At 39.0% G+C, this 18187-nt stretch overlaps 1 protein-coding gene across 3 annotated transcripts in view; it reads left to right on the plus strand.

Annotated features, from left to right (window-relative positions):
- The window catches only part of scai (suppressor of cancer cell invasion), a 112521-nt gene that overhangs the window by 21520 nt on the left and 72814 nt on the right, over nt 1-18187 (plus strand). For all 3 annotated transcript variants that reach the window (XM_017459854.3, XM_017459855.3, XM_017459856.3), the window contains exons 3-6: nt 6250-6361; nt 13451-13546; nt 14092-14178; nt 14270-14368. In XM_017459854.3, coding sequence (XP_017315343.1) covers nt 6255-6361; nt 13451-13546; nt 14092-14178; nt 14270-14368 — 389 coding nt within the window. In that variant the 5' untranslated portion in view covers nt 6250-6254. The remainder of the gene's footprint in view (nt 1-6249; nt 6362-13450; nt 13547-14091; nt 14179-14269; nt 14369-18187) is intronic.

Raw genomic sequence — 18187 nt, forward strand, 5'->3', positions numbered from 1 at the left:
AGCCCCATAGCATGATAACCAGAAGTTTGCATCAGGATGGAACAGGCAGGTCTAGAGAGTCAAAGGGGTCCGGATTACTGATATCTATCAGTAGCATGTGTAACTCGACATAGAGAGGGTGAGACCATGAGGTGTGCTTATTTTGCCGTAATGGTTAAGGACAATGTACTTTGTGTGCAGAGTGCAAGCAGGGAGTCCAGCAAGACTAGCTATGATGCATAAGTAAAAGGGAGAGCCAGAAGGAACACAGACATAAGGGTACCCTGGGACATAAAAAAGCAGCCAGCCATTCCACCATCAACAAACCTGAGTGAAAGGTTGAGAGTAGGGGTGCGACAGCATCCATACATCCCAGTTCACCAAAACATTCTATGCCCATGAACCCTCTAGATCTTCTCCTTTACCTAATTAAAAAATATTCACAAAAGGTTTGACTAAACAATTTTTTTTTCAGCCTAGACTTCAGTCCGAACACTAATTGGGTATCATGTGGTAAACCCTCAGTATTTATTCTGGTGGAGACATAACTTGATTGTTGACTTTGACACAGATAAACATGCCTCTTGGAGGGTGTTTTTGATCTGGCCAACTGTTGTGAAGTGGTTTTTCTTCACCAGGGAAATAGTTTTTCTGTCATCCACCAGAGTTGTTTTCTTTGTTTTCTGGGCCTTTTGGTTTTCTTGAGCTCACCAGTATGTTCTTTCTTTCTACGAATGCACCAAATAGTTGATTTGGCCACATGTAATGTTATATGTAATGATAGCTGGTTTCACTGACAGTGACAACTCCTTGGACTTCATATTGAGAGTTAACAACTTTCAAATGTAAATTCCACATTTGAAGTCAACTCTGAACCTTTTATCTGCTTATCTATAAATTAAATAATGAGGGAATAATGCACCATGGAGTAGCTGAGCCTCCAATTGTCCTATTACTTTTGGTCCCTTAAAAAAGGGGTGGGACCACATATAAAAAACACTGTAATTCCAATCCCATTCAACCGATTTGGATGTAAATACCATCAAGTTAAAGAAAGTATGATCTTGAATGTTAGCTTTGAGGCTCATATTCATTATTTAATTTCATCTACAATATACTGTGGTAGACCACTAAAATAACAATAACTTTGTCGATGTTAAAGTATTTACAGACCTAGCTGTATATTGATTTGCCCCCTGCTTCAATATTATTTGATGATGAAAACGAAGATGAAAAATGGTTGTTAACTAGCTCTGGATTAAAACTAACAAAAACCAAATGACTAAAATATTTAAAATATTTCTTTTGTTGTGGGTTGTCCACCACGTTGATTAATTTCAATGTGGAGTGTGCACATATTTAGGTAGGATTAAGGCTATGTCCCAAAAATAATAATGAACAATAAGTAATATGACTAAGTACTAATGACACCAGTGATTATTATTTAGTACAGTTGTATGCAATTTTGGATGTAGTAAAGATGTTGACTTGAGATTGGCTTGGGTTGACTTAGGATTGCCCAGCAGTGCAGAAGTTTTATGAGAACTGTTTAGATATCTTACACATCAGTGTGACCGTCACAGCTACTGCGTATCAGGTGGAAGAGTAAAATGTCTCAACAAGAGCTTGTTTTTTACCTACTGTCAACTGGCTAGCTATTACTGTTACTGCCTGATAAAGTTGTCGTGCTTAGGCGTCACCAACCTGGTTCAGTGTAACTGGGCTCATTCTGCAGTATCATATCATGACAGATTAAACTTGTCACCTAACATAGCTAGCTAAAAGATAGATTCTAGTTGAAAGGGAAATCATACACCAGAGGATAAAAATACAGATGAGTAGAGGGCATGAATCAGTCACAAGAATGAAATACAGACATGACATTAAAAAAAAAAAAAAACAAACTCAAAAACACATGCTGTTAGTCACTGCTTTGCAATCAAGAATTCTTTAGCTCAACAGTTTCTCAAGTAGGTAACCATGCAAACTCTGAAACGAGAATAAATCAGCTGCCCTTTCCAAAAAAAAAAAAAAAAAACTACACAAATTCTACGGGAATATAATGCAAATATCCTACAGCATTTCAGCTCAATTCCCAGTAAAAATACCTACAGGAATTCTATGAAGGAAAAAATGATATGAAGGAATAATATTCTTCAGGAATTATGTCCTATTGTGCAGGATACAGGGGGAATAATTTAACAATAAAAGCGAAGTATTTTCACAAATTAATTATGTTATTTATTGAAATGATGTCGCATAATGACTGATACAATCTGTAAAGTTTCCAAGCTGAGTACAATTCACACCTAAAAAAAAAAAAAAAAAAAGAATTTAAAAAATAAAAATTGTTTTGTAAATAATAAAATTAGCCCTTTGCTGTGTGTAAATAATAGAGGGTCATGATGTCACGGTAGCCGGAAGTCGCAGCGGTCACGCCCACTGAGCGGCAAAAAGATTGACCGACAGCATTAGTGTACAGCGTGAAAAAACAGAAAAACCGCATCTAAAATGGGAAAAAGATGATGTGCAATCGACTGTGCTAATGCGGTGCATCATCCCACATCTTCACTCCAGACATAACTGTAAACATCAGTGCTGCTACATGCGAACATGTCTGTCCAAGTCCTGCCAGACGTGTACAATGGCCTGTCAAAACTGTCCCGGTTTTCTCTGCAACTACCCAAGGTTTCAATGGGGGCTCATTCATTCTCTGATTGTTAATCCTTCACAAATCCATAATGTTAGTAAGTGGAAACAGTGTTAGCTACAAACAAACTAGGGCTAGCTAGCTTATGGTTTACCAGATAGAATTATATAATAAAAATATTTGTAAATATCTGTCCACATACAACCAGAATGTTTATTGGTGTTCTTGTCACTTTAATTTCTCCAACAAATCCTGCCTTGAAGTAGGACCAAGCGTCAATGCTTTTGTATGCCTTCAGGCATACAAAACACACACTGCTTAGTGTGTTTCCATGGCCTCGAAATCAGGTACATATAAATGGTGGGAAAACCCATTTCTGGCCACATGACAATGTCCATGGACCACAGGTTCTTGGACAAGTTGTAAGGGTCACTGTCGAGTCCAACTGCCTTTAATTTAAGCTGATCATCATTAGTTATAAAAGCATTTTCGCAGCTGGTGGGAAAGTGACATCAATGTATACCTTCTATAAAATTGGCAGAGTTTGTATTAAACAAGCTAACATTATGCTAACCACTGTGTGTGAATACTACAATTAGCCATGTTTGCTAGTAAGTTGGCTAATGTTACGTTAATCGCTGTGTGTAAATAATAAAATTAGCTGTGTTTGCTAGTAAATGAGTTAACGTTTGCTAACTGCTGTGTGTAAATAATGAAATTAGCCATGTTTGCTAGTAAGCGGACTAATGTTATGCTAACCGCTGTGTGTAAATAATTAAATTAGCCGTGTTTGCTTGTAAGTGAGCTAACATTACGCTAATCGTTGTGTCACAAATACATAACGGAACAGTAATTTAGTATAAGTTATTTAATAAAAGTGGGACTATACCTCTACAGACACACGATGGTTGGTGACAGTTGAATTTGAATGCCTGTTTGACTATGATGCCAAAGAGTGACGTCATCTCAGTGAATCAAAATTTTTCTCAAAAATGATTGCAATGTGCAGAAAGGGCTATTAAATGATTGTTATACGTGTGAAAAGTGCACCTTTTTGTGCGTTGTGAAGGACTCATTAAATAATTTATTCAACTGATTAATTTCTGCCAATTTGTTTAATGAATTTTTTCAACTACATAATCTCCCAGAATATTTTTTTTAACTTAGAGGAAATAAGAAGTTGTCCTGTAGCCTAGATTAAGAACTTTATTTTATTTCTGCAGGTGTGCAGCAGTCCTTCAGGAATTATAAAATCCTGCAGGATTTTTCCTTTGTGCAGCAAGTGTGCTAGAAATTTCTGCATGGTTCTATTGTACTGAAGGCTCTATTCTAAAACCTTTAGGAATATCCTGCATAGTTTGTCAATATGTTGTGCAAGATTTCATTATTCCTTTCGAATATCGGTAAACATCCTGCAGAAAAATTATAATCCTGCAGGATTCCTGTAAGTTTTATTTTTAAGGGGACTATCATCTAACACTAATGTACCACCACATTAGAAAATAAATAAATTCCATACCTGTTTAGCAAGAAAAAAGTTTAAACTCCATTGGTCCCAAATCCTTTGTCATCTAGTATAATATCAGACTCTTTCACTTCGTCATTCCTGCTTGATTACATTTTATATTATATATTTTAATATAGATCAGCTATCTGTATTCTATTTTTTATATTTATTTTCAAGATGAAGAGTAAATCTATTTTGGACATCACAGTCTTCAAAGAGAATAGTTTTCTTAGAGATGAACTATGTTCACACACAAAAATCTGAACATTTAAAGAGATATTTTTGAGATATTAGTTAAAGAGATGTTATAATAGCATGATTTCCACCGATGCCATTAAGTCTGAGGAAGCCTGTACATGTTGATACATGTTGTATCACTCAGGCCTAATGCATATCTTTCACATATACACACTGAATTTTATTCAGTTTTTTTATTCAGAATTTTATTCAGAATTTTATTGTGTATCTATCGTAAGTGACAGATTGACATGAATCAGTGTTTAGAAGTGAAGGAATTTCTGTGTAATTATTTATACATAATACATAATATATACATGCACACCTATTTTTGTGCAGTTTCTCCCATTCTTCTTTGCAGGACCTCTCAAGCTCCATCAGGTTGGATGGGGAGCGTCGGTGCAGAGATGTTCAATCGGGTTCCAGTTTGAGGTCCAGAGCACTCTAGAGCAGGTTTTCATCAAGGATGTCTCTGTACATTGCTGCATTCATCTTTCCCTCGATCCTGACTAGTCCCCCGGTTCCTGCCACTGAAAAACATCCCCACAGCATGATGATGATACCACCACCATGCTTCACTGTAGGGATGATATTGGCCAGGTGATGAGTGGCGCCTGGTTTCCTCCAGACATGACGCTTGTTCAATCTTTGTTTCATCAGACCAGAGAATTTTGTTTCATCATGATCTGAGAGTCTTTCAGGTGCCTTTTGGCAAACTCCAGGTGGGCTGTCATGTGCCTTTTACTGAGGAGTGGCTTCCGTCTGGCCATTTACAGTAACATGTAGAACCATACAGGCCTGATTGGTGGAGTGCTGCAGAGATGGTTGTCTCCTCTCTCCACAGAGACACGCTGGAGCTCTGTCAGAGTGACCATCGGGCTTTTGGCCACCTCCCTGTCTAAGGCCCTTCTCCCCTGATCGCTCAGTTTGGTCGGGCGGCCAGCTCTAGGAAGAGTCCTGGTGGTTCCAAACTTCTTCCATTTACGGATGATGGAGTCCACTGTGCTCATTGGGACCTTCAGTGCTGCAGAAATGTTTCTGTACCCTTCCCCAGATCTGTGCCTCGATACAATCCTGTCTCGGAGTTCTACAGACAATTCCTTGGACTTCATGGCTTGGTTTGTGCTCTGACATGCATTGTTAACTGTGGGACCTTATATAGACAGGTGTGTGCCTTTCCAAATCATGTCCAGTCAACTGAATTTACTCCAATCAAGGTGGACTCCAATCAAGTTGTAGAAACATCTGAAGGATGATCAGTGGAAACAGGATGCACCTGAGCTCAATTTTGAGTGTCATGGCAAAGGCTGTGAATACTTATGTACATGTACTTTTTTTGTTTTTTATGTTTAATAAATTTGCAAAGATTTCAAACCAACTTCTTTCACGTTGTCATTATGGGGTATTGTTTGTAGAATTTTGAGGAACATAATGAATTGAATACATTTTGGAATAAGGCTGTAACATAACAAAATGTGGAAAAAGTGAAGCGCTGTGAATATTTTCCGGATGCACTGTAGCTACTTGTAGTTGACATGGTTAACATCATGCTGCATGATTTTGATCATGTCAATTCTGTCATGCTATAATACACTTGTCACAGTGCACATACACTTTGCACAAACAAAAGTCAAAAAAGGAATTTTTTGAGCAGTGATTTTTGTTCGGTCATACAAAACAAATAGATGTTATCTACTTACATGCCACTCGCATTTCACGCTTGTGCTATGTTTAGTGTCTGTATAATTGCTTTGCTGATTTTGCTAACAGCTCTGTAGTCTGCAGTGACTCATTTGCCTGCATGCTTTGACAGTCGGCGATGATGCTTTGGCGACAATCTCCTCTGAAAGTGAGTTTCTCTGCTTTAATATCACAGCTGTCATGACTGGGGTGGGAGCTGATGATGACATCCCACTTGGTGAGAGGAAAACTGTGACAGACTTCTGCTATCTGCTGGACAAATCCAAGCAGCTCTTCAACGGCCTGCGGTCTGTATGATGGGCTACTTTATTTTTCTTCTGTAATTACTTTAGTCCTTCTGAATGAACATCCAAAAACCTAAAGGAAAAAACTACCCTGAATGACTTGAAAATTAATAATTATAATTAATGTGTGATCCTCTGTACTGTCCAAGACTTACTTTGTAATGAAATTCTGAGTTAACCATTATTTTAAATTTAGTTAATATTTGTCTATTTTCATTTCGGCTAATGGTTTCCTATATTACCTACAATGCAACCTACTGATTGTGGCCAGTCTGTGCAGCTCTTTTACCTCCTCATCTATATACTCTGCTCAAACAAAAAAAATCTGGGCGCTTAGTGGTTAGAATGTTCGCCTTACACCTCCAGGGTCGAGACTCCCCCAGTCCAAAGACATGCATGGTAGGCTGATTGGCGTGTCTAAAGTGTCCGTAGTGTATGAATGGGCGTGTGAGTGTGTATGTAATTGTGCACCCTGGATGGCACCCTGTCCAGGGTGTACCCCGCCTTGTGCCCGATGCTCCCTGGGAAAGGTTCCAGGTTCCCCGTGACCCTGAAAAGGAGTAAGTGGTTTAAGATGGATGGAATAATAATAAACTTTATTTTATAAAGCGCCTTTAAGCACCTTCTCAATGTGCTGTACACAAAATAAGCAGTACACAGAAAAAGATTTTTAAAAATTTATAAAAGTTAATAATAAATAAACAGACATCAACAGTCAAATGCAAGTTTAAAAAAGTATGTCTTAGAATTAAGTTGATTCTGCTGTCAATACCACTGAGCTTGTCATCTCATAGATTGCTAACTAGCTGAGGCGAGTCTTTGCTGTAACTTGTAAAGCTGTATTATATTCCAGAACTTTGAGTCCAACATTTGTGTTCTCCGTTACTTCTACAATAAGCTGGAAAATGGTGAGAGAAAACAGTAGCACTTGCTGTTTTGTCTTTTGGGCTTAACTGCGAAGCCTTATGCTTGAAATTGTTGAACTGCACTAGCAACGTCCACCTGTGATGTTAATGTGGTACATAACCACAATTCCTGTCACGGGAATAAAATAATAAAAAATAAAATAAAACACTGTATCAACCAAAAATTTGCACCAGGATTGCTAAGCATGTCACAAATGTTTCAACATCAATGTATTTAATGTTTAATTTTTAAGGTTGGAGTTGCCCTTTCAGCCAAGACATGTGTCTGAAGATTACCTCTTTACTTTTGTCCTTAAGCTACCAGGCTTATTCAATTCAAATCAATTTTATTTGTATAGCGCTTTTTACAATAGACATTGTCTCAAAGCAGCTTTACAGAAATATCAACACGGTATACAGATATTAAAGGTGCGAATTTATCCCAACTGAGCAAGCCACTGAGTGGAGACAGTAGCAAGGAAAAACTCCCTAAGATGTTTTAAGAGGAAGAAACCTTGAGAGGAACCAGACTCAGAAGGGAACCCATCCTCATTTGGGTAACAACAGATATTGTGAAAAAGTTCATTATTGACTTATATGAAGTCTGTATGGCCTTAGAAGCAGCCGTAGTCCCAGCAGTTTGGAGTTGGAGTAGATTAGAGCTCCATCCAGAGGCAGGACATCCGAAACGGATCAGGCAGGTCCGGAGATCAGAAAGGATCAGGATCTCTAGTATTTCCATAAAATCGTGTGTGGCTCGGCAGTAGGTGAGAGGGAGAGAAAAGATTATTAGGACTGAGAATTAGCATAATAGAAAGTCTATTCAGGGTAGGCTTGAGTAAACAAATACGTTTTAAACCTAGACTTAAACACTGAGACTGTGTCTGAGTCCCGAACACTAATTGGAAGACTGTTCCATAACAGTGGGGCTCTATAAAAGAAAGCTCTTCCCCCTGCTGTAGCCTTCACTATTCGAGGTACCATCAAATAGCCTGCATCTTTTGATCTGAGTAGGCGTGGCGGATCATAGAAAACCAAAATGTTGCTTAGATACTGCTTATGTTTCTAAAAAGTAAAAAAAAAAAAAAAAGGCAACATAATGCCAACTGCATGTCTCAATTGGGTATGTTGACTTGTTCATTATCTCATTACATATTTGTTTATGTGCTTTCTGACACTGTATGGCTCAGTGTTATCTATAAAAATGAAGAATGCATCATTAATTAATTTTTCTTCTATTTTTCCTGGTGCGGTTTATGATGGCAACAGGCTGAGATGAAGAGTTCAGACTTGTCTATACCTAGCCACAAATCCCCAGATTTTCCTAAGCCAACTGTGAGATGTTGTCTCTTCAGTGGGTCCTGGGTTTGTCCAGGGTCTCTATTCACTGGGCTTTGCCTGAGACATCAGAGGCATCCTTGTAGAGCAGCTATTCTACTTTGAGGAGAATAAGCCCAGCAACCCTACAAATAACCTCATTTCTATAATTTGTACGCATAACCTTAGACTTTCGATCACTACCCATAGCTCATGACCATAGGTGTGGATAAGGCTGTAGACTGATAGAGAGCTTCGTCTGTAAACTGAGCGCCTGCTGCACCATAACTAAGCAGCACAGCTGGTGCCACTTTTCACTTTTAATAAATATCCATGCTCTTGTTTGTTTCACAATAAAAATATTCAAAGGGTTAGGCATGTTGTGTAAATCAATTGATAAAATCCCTTCAAAAATCCATTTTAATTCCAGGTTGTAAGGCAACAAAATAGGAAAAATGCCAAGAGGGGTGAATACTTTTGCAAGGCATTGTACTAACCACTGCATATTGGGAACACCCCATGAGACCTGCGGTTTTGGAGCTGTGCTGATCCAGTCCTTTAGCCATCACAATTTGGCCCTTGTCAAAGTCACTCAGATCCTTACACTTTCCCATTTTTCCTGCACATCAGCTTTGAGTACCGACTGTTCACTTGCTGCCGAATATATCCCATGCCTCTGACAGGTGCCATTGTAACAAGATAATCAATGTTATTCATTTAACCTGTAACTGGTTTATTAATGCTGTCTATTTATAAAGGTTTAAGTAAAGTGCAATTTTTCAGTAAGATGCTCGGTTGTGCAAAGTTAGCAGGTTACGCACCATGAAAGATGTTAGTGAACTAGATGATCAGTTGATGGCCAGACTCTGAGGTTGTCTTTTGTGCTTCATGTGCAGGCAGAACACAACACTGATATTCCCAAGATGACAAGGGGCCAAATCTGTTTGTGACTTAGTCCATAAACATGATTGAGCATGGGAACACTTTGGCCTGCAAATCATCAGAACTATATCCCATAGGTCTAGCAAATAATTCAACAAACTCCATCTAAACTTCCATTTTCTCAAGTGTTTTTAACAACTTTTCACAGTAGCCAAAAAATGGCATTTTTGTCTGTTTTGGGGGTACCTGTGTTCAGCATTGATTTGTTTTGTCATATCACACACCACAGTAGTGGTTAATGGCTCATATGAAAGTAGACACCTAAGAATTAGCAGTTTTGTCAAGTATTTCTTCTTTTACCTAGCCTACCTGGGGCAATGTATTCAGAATTTATTTTTTTAAAATTATCTTAAAAAATTGTTTACTTTTAACACATCTCTAAATGACATAAAACCTCTCTAAATGGCAAAAAGCTTATAAAAATGGCACAAAGCCTTTAAAAATTGCAGACTTATAGAAATAGCAAACTTTTTTTTTTTAAAGGCACAAAATGAAAACAAATGGCAGTTGCATGAACTGTTACACAATGTGTAAATTCACACATACAAAAGAGTCTGAAACATACTTATAAAATATAATGTTTATTAAAAATAGTGCCAGAGCCCCAGGTGAAGGAGCACTTGCTCTCTTAATGGTTCAAATAATAGACACACGAGTGACCCTCTCCTCTGACTTCTCTGGGGGTGGAGGGTAGATAGAGCTGTCAGTTTTGCAGTGGAAACCTCATGTGGGTAACGTGGGAGAAGGCCTCATCAGAAGTGTGAGGAGGATCAGGAGCATTTTTCTTCTTCTCTGTAACAATCAATAATCATGAATACAAAGTACAAGAAGTACCAAAAAATCACCCATAGTAAATACTAAAATGGCTCATATTTACATAATAATTCTACATATTATGTATAATATATTTTCTGTATAACCCATGCTGGTGAATTTGCCGTTGTTTATTATTATAAAAAATGCAGTGCCGTGTTGCATGTAGAAAAACACTGCCGTGTTAAATGGCGCACTTATAAAGCGCTTTTATCCAAAGCGCTTTACACTGCGTCCCATTCACACATTCACCCACACACCAATGGTAGCAGAGCTGCCACGCAAGGCACTAACTTGCCATCGGGAGCAACTTGAGGTTCAGTGTCTTGCCCAAGGACACTCCGGTATGTGATGTCATATGGGCCGGGAACCAAACCGCCAACCCTACGATTAGTGGACAACCCGCTCTACCATCTGATCCACACCCGCCCCATATTGCATATAGAAAAGATACACTGCCGTGTTGCATGCAAAACTCAAGAATTTCATACTGCATGCAAAAAAAAAAAAAAAAAGAAAAAAAAAACCATTTCCATACTACAAGCAAAATTAATTTTAAAAAAAGAAAGCCACATAATTTACGTACCTGCCAAGGACCGTGCCCACTCCATGCTGGAATACTCCTCAACTCAATCCACACCGCCTTCCTCCAAAAAAAAAAAAAAAAGCTACTCCGAAATAATTCCTCCAGAAGCTGTGATGCATTCAGGCTTTTTCGGGAGCACGCCGCCGCTATAAGATGCCGATAAACTGCACGCTGAGTGAAAATCCGGAGGAAACTGGCGATCAGAAAACCGCCAAACATGCAAAAACTTGCTGTATAAAGTTTTGCAGGAAGACCGCTAGAGCGGACCTGCCATTTTCTGATAGTTTCTCTGCACGGTCCTGTAGCGCTTTGCTGATTGGCCTGTACCCGCTGACCCACAACTCAAGTCCAATGGATGCGCGCATAAAAGGTTTAGTTGTGCTGAATACGCTTTTGAATTTCTCAGCCTCAGAGTGGTCAATCATGTCGAGTTTGGGCTTGTTTGAAAGCTTGAAGTATCTACAATTAGTCCATGGGGGTGTCAATCAAGTTAGACTGCCTAATTAAAATTTTGGAGGCGGGTTGTTCAGCATAGCCAAAGCAGATTAGCATTTTTTAGAATGTGTCTCAGTCCAGTTTATGGCTAATTACTGAATTCCAGTGGGGTGGGATACCAAAACACAATGCATTTTTAAGAGGACATTTGTGACTAAATATGGAACTTTGCGTTTGTTTTCTTCAATAAAGCTGATGGACTTTATACCGATGGAAATGTGCATGATTTATAAAACCGTGAGCGAACTGGATTTTCGCTTATGTAGGTAATGTAAGGTAGTAAACGTATATACAAGTCCGATCTTTGGTTTAAATGTTATAATTTTATTGTGGCAGTTGTATACGGTGTTTTACTATCAAAAAAGCTTTAGTCGTGCTCTCCGATTTATCTTTGTCTCAATGTTTTCGTGGAGAGGTGTGAATTGTTTGCCCAGCAGGGAACTCAAACTCTGCCCTTTTCCCAGCCCTCTGCTCACCCGCAGTTAAGCACACAGTCATGAAACTGCACACAGAAAGCCACTAGTGTCCTGACTAATCTTCTACCAGAACTGCGGCGATAAAATAATTAATTTGTTTATACTAATTGAAAATGTCCGATAAGTCGTTTTCCGCCGGGGAACGAACGCCAAGTGTCGGGGTTTATGGAGTTAATTGACACATATTTTTGTAAAGCCTAAAAATTGGGTGGTCTGATAAACAATATAAAACCTTTTGTAACACCTCTAGATGTAAATACCAGGAAATAAATCTGAAATCCTGAACTCTCGTCTCATATTCATATTTTGATCTCATACCCAAAAACAAATGAATTGCTTATTCCGTTCCAGTAGTTTCATAGGGGACTGTAAAAAAATCCTTTAATCCCTACACTGTTCACCAAGTTTGGATGTAAATATATAAATTAAAGCGGAAAGTGTGCACTTTGAGCTGATATTCATTAATTAATTTTAACTCTCATATAATGTGGATATAAAAATTATACTTACCCCTATTAAAATGGCATTTTTTTGTAATGTTAAAGAAAAAACCAAGAAAAACCATGTCAGAACTCCCTCAGTGTGAAATTACAATGTATAAAAATTAAGGGGAAAAACAATCAAACATTTTAAGGGAAAATAAGAAAAAATGCAACCAGGTCATTGTAACCTTTTATTTATTTATTTTTATAAAGTGTGTACTCCCTTTTATAATTAGAGATGTGACTCTTTAGAATGAACCACCTTCCATCCTGATCCACCTCTTAAACACTAACTAATGTTGGTACCTATCTGAAAGGCGCCTGGCCAACCCATAAATCTCATGCTGCCATTGTCTCTGCTGCCCTCCGCAGGGTGTTTTGGTGTGCTGAAGCTTGTTGTGTGATTTGTGTAAATGAGGAAAGGGAGATGGTGAGGTGTGTGTGTGTGTGTGTGTGTGTGTGTGTGTGCGTGTGTGCGCGCGCGCACGCGCACATCTACCACCCATGTGTGTTGTCATAGCAACTCCGTGATGATGCCAGTGCAGCCTAGTTCTCTCTTGGGTGAAAGGAGAGAATGGGAAAATGAGTGAGATATGATCAGACAGAAAGAATGGAAACGAGAGAGGAGGAAAATGGTGCCGGAGGTAGGGAACAAGGGAGTGACTAAGAGGAAATGCAAATGAGGGAGAAAGTGAGAGCAAAAGCGTAAGGAAAGGGTGAAAGTTATAACTATGAGTCACCACAGCCCTAGCTTTGTCACCCATCCACACTCCTACAACCCCCCCCCCCCCATCTCTTTTGTCACTCATCCTGCACTCTTTCCTCTCTTACCTCTGCTTTACTGTCATGTTATTAGGAATGATAAAAATGACAGATTATTTACACACTCACTGGCTCACAAAATACAGTAAATAAAATAGAGGGAAAATGTATACAATAAGCAATTATTGCTTCCTCTTTCAGTCTCTTATTGTTTATTCCCAGTTTACTGTCTTTACTTCTTAATAATAATAAAAAAAAATGCTCTGTAATGTGATTAATGTCTGTGTTCCCCCTCCCCCCAATCCCAATTATAGAGATCTCCCTCAGTATGGACACAAGCAGTGGCAGTCCTATTTTGGCCGTACCTTCGATGTCTATACCAAACTTTGGAAGTTTCAGCAACAGCACAGGTCGGCCATAAATTCCAAATCATAATAATTTAAAGTAAGAAGCTAATAATAATTATCATGTACAGCAAATGTTTTTTTCCCTGTGATTTTCAAGAAATGACAAACAGCCAGAACATTTACACTAATAAAGAGCCAGGATCATGGACACAATTTGGGTGGAATTCCTGCTCTGAATTGCTAGCCAGTGAGCTAACTGCTAACTAGCTTAGATTTGTCAAAGGTGGATTGCACTAAGTGTATATGTACATCATATTTAACTTAACTAGTTAGCTAACGTAGTGCATAGGTTCTGTTGAGCAATGTTTACTGATACCATGTCATTCTCTAATATTGTAATTTGTCCAAATCCATAAATCTTATTTAGTGACATCCACCTGAGCTCATACTCAGTGCTCTCCATATTAGTTTTATATGGAAGTACTGAGAATATTTAAATAAAATATAATAAGTCATTGTGTGCACCCTCAAAAGTTTGTGTGTGTGTGTGTGTGTGTGTGTGTGTGCACGTGTCTGCGTGCGTATGTGTGTGATAAACGGGAGAACAGACAGGTGCTGGACAGTCGATATGGCCTCAAGAGGTGGCAGATCGGTGAGGTGGCCTCCAAAATCGGCCAGCTCTACTACCATTACTAGTAAGGCTGCTTTTTCTAAAAGCCTTGGTTTGTTCATTGTAGGATCTCAGAATGCTCTGATGAGTGTATTCCTCATGCTGTCCTCCCTCAGCCTCCGTACCTCAGAAACAAGCTACTTAAATGAAGCATTTTCCTTCTACTCAGCCATCCGCCAGCGCTCATATTACTACCAGGTCAACAAGGAGGACAGGTGAGAATTGACTTGTTGTTAAAAGAACAATCAGGCCTAAAATGAAATATACCCAATTTATGTGAACAAATAAGTACACCACATGGAAATTGTTGTTTTCTTGACATATTTGGACAAGCAAACATTTGATCCTCTTTGAAACAGTGGCTATTAATAAAGGTGATACACTCTATCAACTGATACTTAAAATAGACATTTTGTAGTAATGTTCACAGTTTAAATTAACAACAACAAAAAAAAAAAACAGATCAGTCACATGGAACATGTAAGTGCATGCCTACATTTATCACACCTTCAAATCCATACAATTTGAATCAGGTTTTCAAGATTGCATGCCAGTGATCAGAACCTACTTAGGGAATACAGCTGGAAACTTTGCTATTGAGGTGTGTGTGGTGTCATCATGCCAAGATCTACAGAGTTCTGTAAAGCCTTCAGAAAAAAAGGTTGTGGATGTCTGAGTCTGGCAAAGGATTTAAAAAGAGCTCCAAATTATTAGAGATATATCATTCCACTGTAAGGGAAATAATCTACAATTGGCGCAGATTACAAATGACCAATTTGTTCAGGACTGTCCATACCAGCAAATTCAGCCCAAGAGCAGATTGTCTGATGCAAAAAGAAGTCTCCAAGAACCCCAAAATTTCATCACAGTTTCTGCTACTTAGTATTGCAACTGTTGGTGTCAAAGTGCATGCCTCTACATTTTAATTTATTTATTCATTTTCATATGATACATTTACATGTGATTCATTTTCATGTGATTCATTTACAGATTTGCTTCTCTTTAAATCCAGTGTTAGACTGTGATATTACAAAGGTCTTTTCAGATTATTACTTGCCACACTATATGAGAGAACCCCAGTAAAATTGCCTGAATTCTATAATATAATTTGTTCACCATGTTAGGTTTAAATCCTCTAAAAACAGATTCGCAATTGACTAACATTACTCCGTTCCAGTTCACATCCTTCAAAGCATTTGCATGTTCTGTTTACTCTCACAATCCTCCAAACACACACACACCCAAAGTCTCCATAAAACAAATGTGACAGCAGTGTTTCCCACAATAACCAAAAGTTTTCCACAATGTGGAAACAACTCGGAGAGTAAGCTGAACTAACCAAAAAAATTACCAGGACAAAAAGTTCCGGTAAGAGAAAAAGCCCCTACTGTCTTAAAGTCTTTAACAGTCTGCGCACAATAACAAATATAATGTCCTTAACTTTTAAAAACTTGTAACAAATAATATAACAGCGTAGCAAGTAAAGCTGAGGAAAAAAACACTAATAAAATTAAATAAACAGAAACTCTAACCCAGTCAGAGCATCAAAACAGAGAACCACATTAATACCGAAGTAGATTTAAGAGGAGTGAGTCCACAAAATCTAGGTGAAGTAACGCAGCGATGATATCTTCAATAAATATCCAAATACTGTAGAGCTGGAAGGCCAAGTGCAAAAAATAAAAATAAAAGAAGAGCGAAAAAGACGAAGATGATGCAGTTCACCCCGATATCAAGAGTTTAATATAGTCTCCTGCTTCCTCCGCTGAAATAAAGTCCTTCTGAACACCGTTATATGTAATGCGAAGCCGAGCTGGGTGAAGTATTCCATAGCGAGCACCCTCAATACCACGAAGTTGATGCCGTACCTCGTTAAATGTGGCCCGGGCTATCTTGGCTGTGTAGTCAGGGAAAATCGGACATGGTCAAATCCCTCATTTTAATCCGCTGGAGCTCTCTTGCACGGCGTAAAATGTCAACACAGTCACTGTGATAGTGGAATCTGCACACAATAGCTCATGGTTGTTCACCAGGCTTGGGCTTCGGCTGAAGGGTCCGGTGGGACCGGTCCAAAATCCAGACCAAACACCTCTTTTAACAAGGCCGCTACAGCAGCAGTTGTACATGTGTCAGCACCCTCTGGAACTCCCACTATCCTAACGTTATTGCGCCGTGACCTCGACTCCAAATCCTCACATTTATTCTCTAATCGAGTCACAGTCGCAGTGAGAGACTTGATAGTAGTCTTCATGTGAGCTATGTCATCGGTGCAACCGGAGAGAGTGTGCTCCATTTCCCCAACAGTACCTTTCAGTGTTGATATGGTAGCCTCGGTAGCAACTTTATCACTAGCCAGCTGTGTTTTCACGGCCTGCAGGCCAAGCTGAACAGCAGACAAGACAACGCTGAAAGTCTCCTGGAGCTCCTTTTCAAAAATATCGGCGATGTTCTTCCTGGAGCCAGCAGCTCCAGCCTGAGTGCAGTGAAATCAAAGTCACCGCTCGGCAACACAGATTCAGGGGAAGAAGGGGACTTGCTCGCGGCACACACACTCGGCCTCAGTTGTGTCTGAATGCTACCACGGGTTTTCATGTTCTTTCCAGACATTTTAACGCACCACAAAGTTAAAAGTGCAAACAAGGGAACAGAGTAGAATAAGTCAAAATCTATTGTATGGCTGAAAAACACTAATTAATTACAATTTTAATCGAAATCAGTAGGAGCCTCCAACTTCACGTCCTACTCCATCGAACTCCGAATTCCAATCCCCAAAGTGCATGCCTCTACAATCAGAAAGAGATTGCACAAATTTGACTTGCATGTGTGGCGTGCCAGGAAAAAGCCTTTGCAAGACTACAGTTAGCCAATGAGCATATAGGCAAAGACCAGGCCTTTTGAAATAATATGCTCTCGACAATCTAATCAAAGATGGAGTTGACGCAAGCAGACATGTTTTGCGCAAAGACAGTTTTCAGGAGAAGCACCTCATACCAACTGTGAAGCATGGTGATGGAAATGTTATTGTTTGGGGTTGCTTTACTGCCTCAGGGACTGGACAGCTTGCCTTCATTGATTCAACTATGAATTCTGCATCACCAGCTGAAGATATCCTCTTTGATATCAAAGAGTGCTTGAAGATAATGTGAGGCCATCTGTCCTGAAGTTGAAGTTGAACCAAACGTGGACCTTTCAACAGGATAATGATCCTAAGCACACTAGCAAATCCACCAAGGAATGGCTCAAAAAGAAGAAGTGGAGGCTGTATAGGAATGGCCTAGTCAAAGCCTGGATTTGAATCCCACTGAAATGTTGTGGTTGGGGGGATTTGAAAGGGGCAGTACATGCAAGAAAACCTTCAAACATCTTGCAACTGAAAGAATATTGCATGGAAGAATGGTCAAAAACTCCAGCAAGACTGGTGGACAGTTATGCAAAACGCCTAAAATAATTTATTTCTGCTAAAGGGTGTACTTAATTGTTCCACAGAAGAATATCACATCTACTGGTATTTCTTTTGAATAAGTGATTGAAAAAACAAGTTTTCCTTGTGGTTTTGTTCAAGGATATAAACTTTATTAATAATCACTGTTTAAAAGCTGATCAAATGTTTGCTGGTCCAAAAAAAAAAAAAAAGCCAACAATTTCCATGGGGTATACTTTTTTCCATGGGGTATGTTTTTCACATGACTGTAGAGTGTTTTGGGCATAATTTTAAAATATATGTTTGTGCAAAAACAAGACAGCTCATCAACAAAAGAACACCATATCCATGGTGAAGCATGGTGGTGGCAGCATCACCACACTATAGGGCTGCTTCTCTTCTCAAAATAGAGGGAATCATGGATAACTCCAAATACCAGTCTATTTTGGCACAAACCCTTTAGGCCTCTGTTAGACAGCTGAAGACGAAGAACAATTTCACCATCCAGCACAAATCCAAGTCAACAAAGGAATGTCTTCAGAAGAAAAAGATCAATCTTTTGGAATGGCCCATTTTAGCCTTCTGACATTGACAATAAAATTTTTTTGTGTTG

Source organism: Ictalurus punctatus, chromosome 28, assembly GCF_001660625.3.
Source record: "Ictalurus punctatus breed USDA103 chromosome 28, Coco_2.0, whole genome shotgun sequence".
NCBI classification, from domain to species: domain Eukaryota; kingdom Metazoa; phylum Chordata; class Actinopteri; order Siluriformes; family Ictaluridae; genus Ictalurus; species Ictalurus punctatus.